Source organism: Chaetomium fimeti, assembly GCF_033439085.1.
Source record: "Chaetomium fimeti strain CBS 168.71 chromosome Unknown B0H64scaffold_6, whole genome shotgun sequence".
Classification (NCBI taxonomy): Eukaryota; Fungi; Ascomycota; class Sordariomycetes; order Sordariales; family Chaetomiaceae; genus Chaetomium; species Chaetomium fimeti.
Genome location: NW_026944334.1, coordinates 2000549 through 2015350, shown reverse-complemented (window position 1 = coordinate 2015350; position 14802 = coordinate 2000549). Strand labels below are relative to the sequence as shown.

At 57.1% G+C, this 14802-nt stretch overlaps 3 protein-coding genes across 3 annotated transcripts; 1 reads left to right on the top strand and 2 right to left on the bottom strand.

Annotated features, from left to right (window-relative positions):
• Positions 1–1763: 1763 nt before the first annotated feature.
• B0H64DRAFT_419195 (uncharacterized protein) lies at positions 1764–3806 on the bottom strand (the record flags this gene model as incomplete). Its single annotated transcript, XM_062805363.1, has 5 exons — positions 1764–2489; positions 2546–3165; positions 3520–3662; positions 3692–3720; positions 3780–3806. 5 exons carry the CDS (start codon positions 3804–3806, stop codon positions 1764–1766), a joined length of 1545 nt encoding a protein of 514 aa, XP_062656967.1.
• Positions 3807–4928: 1122 nt separating this feature from the next.
• On the top strand, positions 4929–6238 carry B0H64DRAFT_213748 (neuronal RhoA GEF protein). Its single transcript, XM_062799469.1, has 5 exons — positions 4929–5161; positions 5276–5303; positions 5493–5690; positions 5773–5907; positions 6005–6238. The coding sequence occupies exons 1-5, from the start codon at positions 5091–5093 to the stop codon at positions 6155–6157; spliced, it is 585 nt and encodes a 194-aa protein (XP_062656966.1). The 5' UTR covers positions 4929–5090; the 3' UTR covers positions 6158–6238.
• A 2084-nt stretch (positions 6239–8322) lies between these two features.
• B0H64DRAFT_345970 (uncharacterized protein) lies at positions 8323–13220 on the bottom strand (the record flags this gene model as incomplete). The annotated part of the gene is made up of 6 exons (XM_062801325.1): positions 8323–8787; positions 8855–9427; positions 9482–9647; positions 9749–10922; positions 11553–12940; positions 13020–13220. 6 exons carry the CDS (start codon positions 13218–13220, stop codon positions 8759–8761), a joined length of 3531 nt encoding a protein of 1176 aa, XP_062656965.1. The 3' UTR covers positions 8323–8758.
• Positions 13221–14802: the final 1582 nt, after the last annotated feature.

The window sequence follows — 14802 nt, the reverse complement described above, 5'->3', positions numbered from 1 at the left end:
TCTTGTCGAGTCTCGGGCTTGTCTGTTTTGCTTCGTTCTTCCGTGATGGCTGGGCTCGTTTTGGGTGACTTGGGTTGAGATTCCTTTCCTTGGAGTACTTGTTTGCTGAACGACGTTCCTTTATATAACTCGGCTCGCCGACGGAAGTCCTGAGGCTTGACGAGGGGGTTTGGATGACAGAACACCACAATGCCTAATGGCATCTGTGGGGGGGCGAAAAGAAACGACAGGACTAGTGTCTTGGGGTTATAGTCTTTGGTTATTGCTCGGCCTCTTCATGGTTTCTACCACGCATGGCTTTTGCTCCGAGTTGGGCAGGTCGAGGGGTGTCTGGCGAGAAATGATATCCCAACTCTGTCGAAGGCGTAAGCAACAAGAAGGGCTCGAATTATGGGGAAAACAGGACGCCTTTTCGCAGGACGAGATTCGGGGAGCTAAGGGGTCAAAGATAGCACATTATATACCGAAGGGAACAGTCGTTACTGAAGCCAGAGCCCTTTCGGGGGCACCCTCCCGTTGAAACAGTTGTGTCTAGGAAAGTGAAATTTCGAATGTCGTAGGTCTCGATATCAAAAAAAAACCCACAGAGGGAGTCTGGGAGGCAAGGCAAAAAAAAAATATTCGAATTCCACTGCTTCCGCGTTGACCGCCTCGTGGGGCAACAAAGAGGTAACACAAGCGGGCGTGTAAGTTGGCAAATTTGCCTTGCGTGGCGACAACCCGGAGTTACGAAGTAACGCCCGGAACCACCCTCTGTCTTTATCATACGAGCTGTGCAGACACAATCACACGAGCCAAATATGGAGGTCACTCGCCCTTCCATTGACACGACACACGACGCGTGCTGAGTGAGGCCCGCCTTGCCTCGCCTCGCCTTTTTTCGAGTTCAACAGGGGGTGGTGGGTAAGTGGTGGGTAGCAGACCCGGTCAAACCCTGCCGAGTGGTTTCGACGCCCTGTTTTTGTGTATGTGTGTCTGTGTTGTGTGTGTGTGTTAATGGTTGTATCGTGTTTGAGCCGGTGTGCCTGGACGCCGCCTTGCATTTCAGCCAGGTCGAGAACGAACCAGCCCTATCGGAGCGCTTCATTACGGTCTTCGAGTGACGAAAGGAGAAGGGGTTCGCGCGTGGCGATGCAGCGGGAGGGCGTGGAAGGTTCGGTGTGCTGGGGCTGCCTGACAGGCCTGGTAGGTCTGGTTGCTGGTTGGTTGAGGGGCGTTGGACGGCCGGCCAATGCCAATGGAGAGGTTGCAGAGGTCTGGCTGTGTTTGGTAGCGGGCACCAGCCCGTCGTGGACTTCGGTCCAGGTTGTTGCGGGATCTGGGTTCTGGGGGGTGGGGGGTTTGGTTATAAATTTCTGGTGAACATCGAATTCATCACTGGCGGGCTTGTTGTCCGTCACTTTCGCAAGGTGCCCGCGAGGTCCGCAACGAACTATGTGATATGTTATATTCCAGGTATCGCTCCTCCTAAGAGGCAGAAGACCAGTATCCGGGCGAGATCACATGTCATCAAACCCCCGTGTCCGTTGATGTGGGCCCTGAGCCCTTGAGGCATGTGTCGAAATCGGGACAGAAGTCCCATGGTATATGCTCTATATCCACACTATCGTTACACGGAATAGGAGCACAGATTGCTGTCGTGACAGCGATGTTACAACCGCCTCTCTCTCTTCCCGTGCTCCATTTCATTTGTTGCCCGGAAGGTGAAGGGATATTGGCTCGTAGGAGGGAGTCCTGCTCGGAAAGCAGCTTCGTGGCTCCGCTCATGGCCTCGGTTGCTCCCCGCCAGTCGTCCCCTGCACATCGCCCCCAAGCGACAGCTCCTCGACCGCTTTCTGCACCTTGTCCACTTCTGCCTCCGCGGGCGCAACAGCACCTTGTGACCTGGCCAACTTGTTCTTGGCAATAACCTCGCCAATCTTCTCGAGCATCTCCTCGGAGAGCTCGGGGGCGCCGCGCTCGCGGCGCTGCTCACGCATCTTGCGGTTGTACTCCTGCACGGGCAGCAGCATCTCGTCGACGCGGGCGCCCTTGCGGCGGGCCTTCTTCTCGGCCTCGCGCGCCTCGACCTCGGCGATGTACTCGGGGGTGTGGCGGGTGCGAAACTTGGAATACCGGTTGCGTAGCTCGTCGAGCACCGTCTCGGGCATGGGCGGGCGCAGGAGCGTCGGCACGAAGGTGCGCTCCTCGACCTCAAGGCGTAGCGTGTCGAACGCATGGTTTTCTCTCTGATTCGGCGCCACCTTGGGCCAGGGGATCTGTACGTTCAGGCCGGGGACCACGCGCGAGAAGAAGACCTTGCGCGTCGGCCGGTCGTGCTTGACCCGGACGGGCTTGAGCTCGCGGATTATGACGTCGCGGGTCGTACCGGTCGCCGGGTCTTCGATCGGGTGTACGAGCCGGACGGATGAGATGGGAAAGTACGACTTGACCTGCTGGATGGTCGTTTGGCCGTCCTGGAGCATGTAGGAGGGAACCTGGACGTTGGTCTGTTTCCATATGTGTGAGCGTGACGCCGGGCGTAGACATTGGGAAGGAACCTTACAAGGCCGAGGTTGCCCTCGAGCTCGACCGACATGGAAGTCTTTATGATAAGAGAAATGGTGGAAATTTGACCTTTGTAAGGGCCTTCGGTGACGACGACCCTGTCACCCCGAGCCAGACAAAGCAACTTCGACCCGCCCGCCCAAGCGCAACGGGCGTCTAGTTGCGCATCGGTGATGGGGGTTGTGAGTGTGGCCCGGTCGGTAGAGATTGCACCCCAGTAGTTGGCCAACTTGTCGGGTTTGAAGACGTCGCGTTTTGGTGCGAGAGGACCCAGCTCGAGCTCCTCGTGCCGGGCCTTGATAGCAGCCCCAAGCTCAGCACCAGCGTGTCCTCTTGTTTGGGCAGTCCCCCGAATATCGGCGCGGCGGTTGCCGCCGTCGACGATATATTTCTGGCGTTTGGTTCGCCGTGCAACATTGCGCTCAGCCATGCGCACACGGCGAAGAATTTTGTCCATGGCGCCGGCGGGGTTGTGGGAGGAGGCCGTAGTCAGGTCAATCGAGTTGCCTGGTCGGGGAGGGCCCGGGGATTTGGCGGGCGAGCGGTGTCGGTCAATATCGTCGTGTGGGGGTTCCGAAGTGAGTCCCAGGCTGTTCCGTCTCGACGATTGCCCACCATCTCGAAAAAGTTACCTTCGCAACTGATCCCAAAGCGTCCAATGGGCCCCACCCTCTTCGTCGAGGCCCGTTCTTTCGAGCGGCTGGCAGGATGTACTGACAGCTGACAGTCGGCCGAGCAGGCTCCGCTGAGAAGTCAAGCACTCCAGGTTTTTGTGCAAGGATCTCTCATGCATCTCCTCGGCCCATTCATGCACCACACTTGCATAAATCTGTAAACTTGTCCGAATGCAGGAATTGTTTGGGAAAGCAGCGGCCAACATCAACAAGAGGAACACAATCACAAGAAGAGAAGGGTCCCAATGCAATAACAAGTCCCATCACGCCCCCGAAACCCTGTGAGTTCATGGCCCACAGCCCGCGTCTCCGCAACGTTTCGCCCAATGCTCGTGATCCCGTGCCATTGGAGTTCTGGGGTTTGCAACAATTTGGCCGAGGGCGTTTTCTTGTCCCCGAAGCATGGAATTGCGGCTCTTGTGCTCACTCACGAGCTGGAACCTGGAATCCGCACCGCTGTTCCACTGGACTCTCCTGCTGGGAAAGCTCGGTCCCCTACCTAGGCAGGCCACCCGAGTCCTATGGCCTAGGACTTTGCGGGCCGCTCGTGGCCAGGACGCGGGGGCACGCGCCACAACTCCCCATCCCGGTTTTAGTGCAAAGCACATGGAGCTGCAGAAGGGAGGTCTCCAATTCCACACTTGCCCACCACTCCGACACTCAAGGGCAGGCCGTCGTTTTATAATGATGATCTGTGACGGCAGAGAGGCGAGGGCAGCTGAGCCTAACACTCTCCCATATGTAGTACCGCCGTGCTGGATCTCAGAGAATGATTCCGGAGTTCTACGAACACATATTCCGTACCAAGGGACTCTTCAAGCTCAAGGCTCTGCTCTGGGTTCTCCCGATGCCTACCTCAGCGGACGTGTCCAACAAGGGGCAAATGCTTAACGAGACCTTGTCCGGCAGGAGTCACATCTTGCGCTGCCTGCCACCGCCTGGTTACAGGACCCGAGAATGCAGTCATCCTCACGTGCCCTGAAAGCGAAGAAATCAACCGACTTTCAAGCCCGTCATCCGCAGGTCGTGAGTGAGTTACTGAATGAATGACAAGTGTTGGAAGGCTCCGCAACCCATTCAGGGGCTGCCGTATCGTTTGCTGCGGAGTTTGCCAGCCCTGGGCCAGCCTTCCTGGGCCCCGATCGACAAAGCAAGCATCAAGGGAAACTGACTGGTCCGTCCCAGTTCAGACCGGCCGCAGCCATCTGATGACGACTTCCCGTTTTCCAGCCCTTCTCTCCCGATAAGAAGCGGAAAAGAAGTCCTGCCAACTCTCCAGAAATTCTGCAAACTCTGATACCTAGAGAGCAATTGCAAAGCTTGCCTCCTCCCGGTTGCATCACCGTGCATTGCGTCTCGTTCATTACAAAAGTGCCGAAAAATAAAACACGAAAAGGGACCGATACTTGGTCCTCGTGCTGCCTCCTATCAGCGCAGACCAAGCGAACAGCACTCGAGCAAGCCCCCCGAAGCCTGACAGGGTCCTGTCCACTCAGAGCGCCCCATTCTCGGCCGCACCCACTCAACCCCTTCTTCCCGGCCATTCCCCCAGCGCACTGAGCACTGTCGCCCTTTCTCTGTCATCAATTGCAGCGACCGCTGACTTCTGGCTCTTTTCCACACCCGAGCACTTCCTCCACTTTTCACCTTTTCCATCTCTCTTGCGTTTGCTGCATCAACAAACCGGCGACCGATTCTCCCAGAGGCATCGCCTGCCGCTTTCCCTCATTCACCGCGACCCGCGACCGCCGTTGTTTCTTTCTCCGGCGACTTCCAAATCCTGCGCCTTGCTTGCAGCTCATCCTGCTGCAGCATCACCAAACCCACTCGACACCCTTCTTCATCACACAGCTCTCGTCCCCAGCAACCATGGCCGCCGAGCTGCGCAGAAAGCTGGTCATCGTCGGCGACGGTGCCTGCGGCAAGACCTGCTTGTTGATGTGAGTGCCTTTGCTCAACCTATCGACCTCGGTCGGTTGAGGACCACCTTGACGCTTGGCCGCCATCTCCTCGTGATGGACGCGTTCCCCATACTAACTCGCTTCTTCTACCAGTGTTTTCTCTAAGGGTACCTTCCCAGAGGTAAGTCGACTTCGTCCGCTTCATTTCGCGCCCTGAACAACAGTCGTTTCTGTTTGAGCCCTGCATTGCCGCAGACCGCCTCGACGTTTCGGCTCCCCTACCCCGATAGCTCCCTGCTTCGGCCAGCCTTTCCTCACCGCATCGAACCCAAACAAACCTTGCCGCTTCACTGGCTAACATGGCATGCAGGTTTACGTCCCCACTGTGTTCGAAAACTACGTTGCCGATGTCGAGGTCGATGGAAAGCACGTTGAGCTGGCGCTATGGGATACGGCTGGCCAGGAAGACTACGACCGTCTGCGGCCCCTGTCATACCCCGACTCCCACGTCATCCTAATCTGCTTTGCCGTCGACTCGCCCGACTCCCTGGATAACGTTGGCGAGAAGGTCAGTTTCGGTCCAAGCCATTCCCGATGAACGCGTCACGCGGCAGATAGTTCTCAGGTTTACTAACTCTACTCCTCTATAGTGGTGCTCTGAGGTACATCACTTCTGCCCCGATGTCCCCAAGATCCTGGTTGGCTGCAAGAAGGACCTGCGTTTCGACCAGAAGACGATCGAGGAGCTCCGCAAGACCAGCCAGCAACCCGTGACCCCTGAGCAGGTAAGCCGCATCAGAATGAGCCCCGGATGACCCGCCAAGAGGCGGCCTCCGGTTGTCCAAGATAAGGAAGCAGACACTAACGCGATACGGTAAACAGGGCACAACGGTTGCCAACAACATCAAGGCTACCAAGTACCTCGAGTGCTCGGCCAAGACCAACGAGGGTGTCCGTGAGGTGTTCGAATTCGCGACACGGGCGGCTCTCCTCAAGAAGGCCGGGAAAAAGAAGAGCAAGTGCGTCATCGCCTAAGCGTAGGGCGATTACGAATAGCCACCTTCACGGCTGTCAACCACTGTTGGCCGACCTCGACCATCTTGGCAACAGAACGCCCGTCACGATGGGGACCTTGGCCCTAGAAAGAGAGATAGAATTCCTCACACTTGTTTTCCCAGCCGGCGTGAGAAACGCCGAATGGTGAACGGCCGCGTGCTCCCGGAAAGTGGTAAGCGGGCGCCCCTGGTGAAGGACGGAGAAGCGAGAACTCGAGGTTGGCAGCTGCGAGCCGAGGAAAGGGAGGATGCAATCACGAGCATCGTGGGTAATTCTGGGGTACTGCCCACGCGGGCCCTACGTCTCGGCTGAGTTGGAGATGGCCGGCTAAGCAAATACTGGGCGGCATGCAATAATCCAACGCGTCCTCTTCCTTTTCTATCTTGTCCTTTTTTTTTCTGTCTCAGATTACTTGACGGTACCGCGGTTTTCCATCCTCGTTTTTACTAGTTAGCTATCTATTTATTCATGCTCTTTTTTTGGACCAGGCTGTGTGTGTCTCTTGTTGACGTTGAATAATTCACAGAGTCCCTTGCTGTGTTGTCTCGCTTTACATCGTCGTGTTCGTGCCTCGCCCCCAGCATGGGATGGAGAAAATAACCTGCCATTTGAACACTTACCTTCCTATTCACTGGGTTAATGGGAGCCGAGGCTTTTTCCTCTTGAGTGGAAGAGTTGTGGTCGTTGACTGTACATGTGTGGTCGCTTTACATCACGGAAGAACGATCGGTTTCATAAAGCACCGAGACAGTCACTTGGGAGAGGACGGGACTTCGGCGATCATCCTTCATTCATTGACGATGCTCCCCAAACTGACGTCAAGCCACTGCTAAAGTGCCACCCTCGCTTTCCTATACTACGAGAGAATATCTTGCGAGATGACTGAACTGCGTGAGAGAAACCAGACTGTTCATGAATCATTGCCCGGCAATCGATAGAGCTGGAAAAGACAGAGGGTATGGTATGCCTGGGCGTGATGGTTGCGCGTCGGTATTTAAACGGGGCAGCTCTGTTGGTACGGGTTAGGTGGCCGCCGACACGAACAGATAGGTAGGTAGTTACACGCCGGAATGGGAAGGCGGTAACGGGGAGGTGATATGGAGAGCACTCACGGCACCGCAGGACCCGCAGGACTTGTTCTCACCGTCAGACGCCACTCCGCACTTGGGGCAGGTGCTGTGGTGCATGTTGACTTGGTTGTGTTGTGTTGTTGGTTGGGGGTTGGCCGGTATGGGCAAGTTTTGGTTCCTGAAGTCTTCGTTGTTTGTTGCAAGATTCAAGCAGATGAAGGGTTCAACACGAGGTCCAACTTGTGGGTGGGAGAGCGGGGTCTTTTATTAACAACCTCCATCCTCCCCCCATCCCTCCTTCCCTCAACCACTCTCCCACTCAAACTCGACTCTTGCCCGTTTTGGTCTCGTACGCCCCGTTTCTGCTGCATCGGCAAGGTCGATTCGGCGGGTAGCCTGCTGCTCTGGCTGCACGAGGCGAACCACCCGCCCAACGCAACTTCCATCCACGAACAAGAAGGCTGCATCCAGGCAGCCAACCCGCCCACCTCCGCACCCCTCCATCCAATAAGTCAGCCGGTTTGCATTTGCAAATCGAAACTAACTCCCCCCGAATGACCACCCCGCGACCTTTTGACCTGGACCTACCGGCGTCACACAACCCCGATAGGACCCGCACACCGAAGAACCCCTCCTCTGAAGGTGTGTGTTGTGTGGAACGTCCCCCAGTGGGTGGAAAGCGGGGGCAGAACGATTCACGGTAGGTAACCAAACCCCCAACCAGCAGCCCACCTTGAACTCGGTGGCACCCGCGTCGTCACGGCGCCTATTCGTCGATAAGCGGATACGTCGAAGGGCGGGATCAGGCGGGGATCAGGCGGGTGGGTTAGGGTGCGGGGTGTGTAATGTGTGATGCGGGAAGCGGCGGGTTCCCCACGCCAAGTGCTCCGACGGAGCGCGAGGTCTCCCCCGTGGCCGGTTCAGAGGCAGGTGAGTGATGCGCTGGTTAGCTAAAAAGGGGTGGGTTAAAAGGCATCTTGGGAGTTAAACGACGGGAGGGGGTGGGATTAGGCAAAAGAGATGATGCAGAACAATAAACGAGTCAAAGTAGCAATGGGTTGAACGAGGCTGGATATTTAGGTATATCATTTATAAAATACACATTACTTAAAAGGCGACAATCATTTCCTTAATTTACTTGGTAGCTTTCATGTCGGTCCTTTCGCGACGCCCGGCCGACATATAAGATAGAGCCTAGCTTCCTGTGTTTATCATGAGTGAGTTGATATCACAAGGGAATAACAGGGGCGCCCAGAGCCATGAAACTACACAGGCTCGCCGGTGCCATGTGATGTGACGGGGATGATCTGGATCGCGAGCACCGCGTTTTATCAGCCTGCTTCACATCGAGAAGTCTAAGATATGATGTGTATATGAATAGTTGAGCAAGCCTGACGCCATGCTGGACCAATGCTAGGACTACGAATCAAACTCCGATCGCTTGCCCGCCCTTCTATCATGCCGCTGGTATTATGTACAATCCCAGAAAATATTAGTTAGTCTATCCATCTCAATAACACTGCCTGGTATCCCCCTCGCCTATAACTCCACAGTCAGTCGTCGCTATGTCACGAATCAAGTTCGTACGCGGTAGTCAGTAACTCACCTTTGATAATCTTCCCAATCGCCTGGAGCATGCTCATCACCATAACCGTACACCCAAACGCCGCGACTGCCCAGGCCACGTAGGTCTTCCACGAGCGCGTCGTGAGCTTGATGTAGCACAGCGGCGGCAGGATGTAGGCCATGGCGGCGGCGCTGGTGCCGCCGACGAGGTCGAACACGGTGCCCAGGTCGCACGTCAGCAGGCTCAGCACCATGGCGCTGAACACCAGGCTGGAGCTGAAGATGAGGTGCAGGTTCATGTTGAAGGGCTCGCCCGGGAAGTAGTAGTTGAACATGACCTCGCGGCAGACGAAGGCCTCGAGCGGCAGGGTGGTCAGCATGTTGAGGCCGAAGCAGAGGCGCGCGATGTTGACCATGGTGTTGTCGGCGGGGAAGTTGTTGAGCACGTTGCCCATCGTCTTGTCGCCGAAGGTGAGGAAGCCCGACAGGGCCATGAGGAGGCAGGCGACCATGGACACACCCGTCGAGATGTGGGTGACCCTGGCGAAGCGGTCGATGGTGGGCTTCTCGAGGGAGCCGTAGATCAGGAGGGAGTTGTGGTGGCAGACAAAGGCTGGATTTTGTTAGCGACAGTTCTAGGAAGCTTTAAGTGCCGTCAAAAACATACCGAACGATATCACCCCGATGGCCTGGAATATCCCGTCGTTGACCACCAACATCCGCCAGTCCTTCAGCGACCCCCTCTCCTCAGCCGGCACCATCGCGCCCTGCACCACCACCGTCACCACAATCACCGCCATGCTCACCACCGCGAGCGTACTCGCCTTGGCCAGCTACCTCCCACACCAACAATCAGCCCTCATCCCCTACCCCCTATTTCCCCACACGTAACCCAGAAAGAACCAGCGGAGGAGGAGGAGGAGGAAGAACTCACCTTCGCAATATCCCTATACAGCGCCAGCGGATAGCTAATCCCCACCGTAAACACCACAATCACAACCCTGCGATCGGCCAACAGCCCCAGCACGGGCATCTCCCTCAACCCAGGCCACACCGCCCTCAACACACTGGGAATACTATCCCCCACAATCACCCCAAACGCCACCATCCCCCCAAACGCAAACGCCCACTGCGCCACGCTGATCGCCACCAAGCCCGTCCGCCCAAAACACTTCTCCACGGTGCCCTGAAAGGAACTCGCCCCGCTCAGCTTCGAGTTCACCACGATCAGCCGGATCGTCCAGTCCACCACCACCGTCAGCACCACCAGCAGCACCGTTCCCGCCAGCAGGCCCGCCTGGCGGAAGGCGTACGGCTGCCCGATGATGCCCGCGCCGATGATGCTGTTGGCCATGTTCATGAAGGCGGACGGGAGGGAGGATTTGGGGCGGGCGCGCTCGGCGGCTAGCCAGGCTTCGGCGTCGTCGTCGCCGGGGCTGCCCGCCGTGGTGGCGACGGTTATGGAGGGTGCTTCGATGCCGGTGAGGAGGGGGACGCGCTGTTGGGTGTGGGTGCGGGTGTGGTGCTGGGTGAGTGGGCCCGCTTCGTCGTCGTCGTCGAGGGAGAAGTCGGTGTCGAAGCTCTCGCGGGCCGGGTAGATGTCGGTGTTGTGGTTGTTGTTGTTGTTGGCGGAGCCATTGCTGTGGGTGTGGGTGTGGGTGTTGTCGGCGTCGTCGACAAAGGTCGGGCGCAGGTCGAAGCGCACGCGGTTTGGGGTCCGGGGGGTGCGCGGGTTGGTGGTGCTGTCGTGGGGAGAGCCCGGGTGGACTATGAGGCCGTGGGTGCCGTCATCGTCGCCGTCTCCGTCGTCTCCGTGGTCGGGGTTGGGGGAGAGTAGGCCGGTGGCCTCTTCGTTGGTGTTTCCGGCTGCTGTGGAAGGGGAGGATGATGTTGCGCCGTGTCGGTTGTTAATGTTGGCAGCTGCTGCAGCGCCATGAGATGTGGCCCTGGCCATTCTGCTGCACTCAGGGCATTTTGCGCAGTCGCAAGCCGGGTCAGTCTCAGTCTCGGCCTCTGTGCGGGACAAGATCTTTTGGAAGTACAGATCGGTATAGCGGGTGGTTTTGTCAAACAAAGATGTCGATCTCGGCAAGAAGTTGTTAAAGTGACTTTCAGGGCAATTGCAGAACAGCGTTACAAAATGCAATCAGCCCAGACCTGAATCCCGGGCCGCCAATTAGACCCCTGTCGGGTGCTGCAGGCCGGTTCAGGGGTCGCACAGGTTGGTGAGCGCGGGCGGAATGGAACAGCTGAAACAGGCGACTCCCGGACGGATCCGGACGTCATACGAAGGAGTTACTCGTACACAGTAAGGAATGGCCAAACATGGTCGGCATACGGACAGACTCCATCTCGTAAACGACCCAAGCTGCGAAAAGAATTTTTAACTGTGTTATTTCACAGAATCTTATTATAAGATATTACAGACAAATCCACAGGTTCTCCTAATTATCCGCGAGCCATATATTTATCTGAGCCTTCAGCTCACCCTATCCGCGCCTGTCCACGCCTTTCTCCTGGGGTATCATGTTCGCAAACTCAACCGCCCGCTCGTTTGCCAGACGTGGACACGAACCATACACACACACAACTACCGTAGTCGAGTGGTAGCATTTCCACCAGCCTGATCTGTGGCTGGCTATATTTCTTTTTTTTTATCCCCCCCATGCTCGCTCCTCAAATCAAGCAGAGCAGCCAGGCTGTAAACTGAAGCGTGTCCGGTCTCATGACCTTCTCACCCGGCCATGACAACAGCGACGGCGATGCACAGAGCAAAACCATACATGCCACCCCGCAGTTGACTCCCGGCGTTGACCTCGGTGTGCGTAGCGCCCGGACCCGTCGACGTTGGGGCAGCCCCAGGCGGGCGCGACTCCTGCCCGCTAAACCCGGGCATGATGGGCTGCGCCGCGTCGTTACCCGCCGCCCCCGACGTGGCCACGGGTGCAAGAGTCGTGGCGGACGAGTCGACCTTCGTGGACGTTGGCTTGGGCTGGGGTGCCGGTTTCGCCGCGAAGCCGATACGCATCTTGTCGGCGTCGAAGACGCTATAGACGTTCTTCAGGAATGTGTCGCCGATCAGCCAGGTGCCCTTGTACACCTCGTAGCCGTAGAGGCTGGCGATGCACTTGTTCTCCCCCCTCTGCACGACCCAGTCATCAGCCGAGATCTGGTAGTCGACGCCCGAAAAGCTGAGGTGGATTGGTAGCGTCGTGTCGCACGGGACCTGGTACTCCATGTAATCTCCGTTCTGCGATGAGCTCGACCCGGGGATCAGCTTGAACAGCGCGGCTAGGTCGTCCGGCGGCGCAAAGATGAAGGATGTGCCCGTATCGATGTAGGCGAGTTTGCTTTGGAGGCCGGCTGACTTGCCGTTGAGACTCGCATCGTCCAACGTGACGGCCCATTCGCCCTTTTCCTTCTGGTCGGGTCCGATGCTGTGATATGTGATCTCGCCCTTGTATTTGGTCTTGTCGATCCCGCCGAACGTCACCTGGCCGTCATTCCCCCCGTCCGAAGCCCGGTTCATCGATATGCTCACGATGAGCGAGTCCAGCACCTTCTTCTCCCTGAGTGTCTGCAAGAACGTCCCTGTCACCGACGGGCTCGTGGCAAGACCGAGGATGCCATCAAAGGCAAAGTGCTTGAAGTCGTCCGTGGTGTAGTTGGCCAGCCCAAACGACAGATCGTGTGTAATGCCAGCAAACGTAGCCGTGTCCTGACCGACGCTCCCTGTGAGGTTCCCCGAGCCGTACTGGATCGTGAATCCCTTATTCTTTGTCCGCCACGACTTTGAAGAGCTGGGGTCAAAGGTGTCGTGTAGGTGGCAGGCATCTGACTCGCAGTCGGAGCCCATGATCCATGTGTTGGAAGCACCCGTGTCGAGCAGCATGTAGAATGGTTGCTGGGCCTCGCCCACTTGGACCCTGATGAAGTACGAATAGTCGGGGCCGTATTGATAGATACCCGCGCTGTTGGGCGCGGTCGGAGTGGCCGGCTTGGATACGGCGTATGTATTCTTCCTCTTGCTCAACTCGGACCCGGCTGCAGCTTGCGGTTTCCCGAATTTGCGAGTGAGCCGGGCGGCGGCTTCGGCTATCGGGTCAAACTTTGAGGGGTCATGAGGCTATCAAACATGTTAGCATACGCATGCGGTTGATACTAGGTGTTGGTACAACACCGGCGGAGAGTCCGGGAAGACGTACACGAGTCGGCCTATGGTAAAGGTCGACTGTAATCCCTTCGGATGTCTGATCTGACCCATCATTGGCCCTCTTCCCCCCGACACTTACATGACCGCACTCCTCATCTGGTGCGCAGTGGCCTGCCGGGACGAAGGGGAAGAAGGCGCGGGCGGTAGCAACCCATAGCGTCAGCTGCAGGAGCAGAGTTGCTACTCTGAACATGATGAAGAAGCACCACTGGGGGCCTCACCACTCCCGCACCGGTGTCAGTGCGAGGTGTGATGTGTTGCCAATGGTCCTGGGGGGGTTCGTATGCTCGGGTCACGAGCTCGAAGGTGAATGGCTGACGGTTGCTCACACCATGTGGGCAGCCAAAACCGATTCGGAAGGCCGGATGAGGCCTTGGTGCTGCCAATTGCCTGGCGGCGAGTCCCAGACTCTGGCACCGGGAGTATTAGAGTAATTAGAGATTATGAGGGCGACATTGGTAGTCCACCCAGAAAGTTGAGGCCGTTGAAGAACGAATTACCGGCAAGACAAGGAAGAAATGCGATGATGGCGGGACGTGGAATTTACACAAGAACCGAGACTGGTGAACAAAGCAATTGAAAAACGGGCGACTGGAAAGAATCGAGACAAGTGGAATCGGACGATACGAGGTATGTAAGGTATGTTATGTATAGACGAGGGGGAGAGAGAGACACGGCCTCGGGCGAGACGCTGAAGTGTATGCAAGACAGAGAGAACAACAACCAACAACGGGCTTTGATGCAATATGCAAAGTAAAATAGAAACCCTCGAGGACGGACACACCATGAACAGCCCAATGACGTTGGCCGGTGGAGGGGAGGGGGAGTAGATGTAAGGCGCGTGGAGTGAGACCGCGGAGGAGGAGAGGGAAAGGAGTGAGGCAGCGGGCGGCGGCGGATGTGGATCTGATGAACAACCGGAGCCGGGCCATCGTGGGGAGGGCAAGACAGGCCTTGGCCTGGACCTGGGGGGACGGACCTTCAGAACTTGGTGGCTGGCTGTTGGCGCGATACATGGCGTTGGCTTAGTGTTACGGTAATATCAGGAGGTAGCAAACTATCTGCGAGTCGAGGATTCCTTCCTGATCGAGACATGATGGAGCACTGGCCTGGCACTGGGCAACGGCGAGGGGACATCGTCGATTGGCGCGGTGGTTCTCAGGTTTCTGTCTTCAACGCATTCGTGCCATTGGACACAGAGAATGCGGGTGTTCTGCATGCAGCATGGCAGGCTCGGCCCAGTGTGGAGAGAAGCGGAGCGTTTCCTCAGAGTGCAACCCTCTAATCCGGTTGGGACCCCAGTTGGTGCTGATCGGCCGTTGGCAGAATGGCGCTCTGGGAATAAGAACGAGAGAAAAGAACAAGAGCCGCGTGGGTTGATGAATTCCGTGCGCGAACAAAATCCCGGTCGTCTTCTGGATCGTGGGGCCTGGTCGTTGTTTAATCTTGCAGTCGCGCCATGATTGGACGATGGTTTGACAAGCTCCCAGGTGGGGGGTTCTTCTCATCCCAATTTGTGAGCCCCGGTTTTCCGGGCTTTGCCAACGCCCGGTACCACGATTTGGCCAGACCGTGTCGGTCGCGGCAACTCCCGGCTGTGCCCGGGTAGCTCGAAGCAACACATTCGGCCAGCCGCGAGATCCTCATTTTGGAAAATGCAAACACACGAAAACCTGCCATAACCGCTGCAGACAATATGCTGTTGGCGCTCGTCGAATGCAAGACTGAGGGGCCAAGCGGGCCTGAACAGGGGCATCGGCGCTAACTCGCCCCAG

What these genes read in the sequence shown, in the direction of transcription:
- B0H64DRAFT_213748 (XM_062799469.1), top strand. Translation starts at nt 5,091, where the DNA reads ATGGCCGCCGAGCTGCGCAGAAAGCTGGTCATCGTCGGCGACGGTGCC. An exon ending in TGGATAACGTTGGCGAGAAG is followed by an intron (nt 5,691 to 5,772) that starts GTCAGTTTCGGT and finishes ACTCCTCTATAG; the next exon opens with TGGTGCTCTGAGGTACATCA. An exon ending in AACCCGTGACCCCTGAGCAG is followed by an intron (nt 5,908 to 6,004) that starts GTAAGCCGCATC and finishes TACGGTAAACAG; the next exon opens with GGCACAACGGTTGCCAACAA.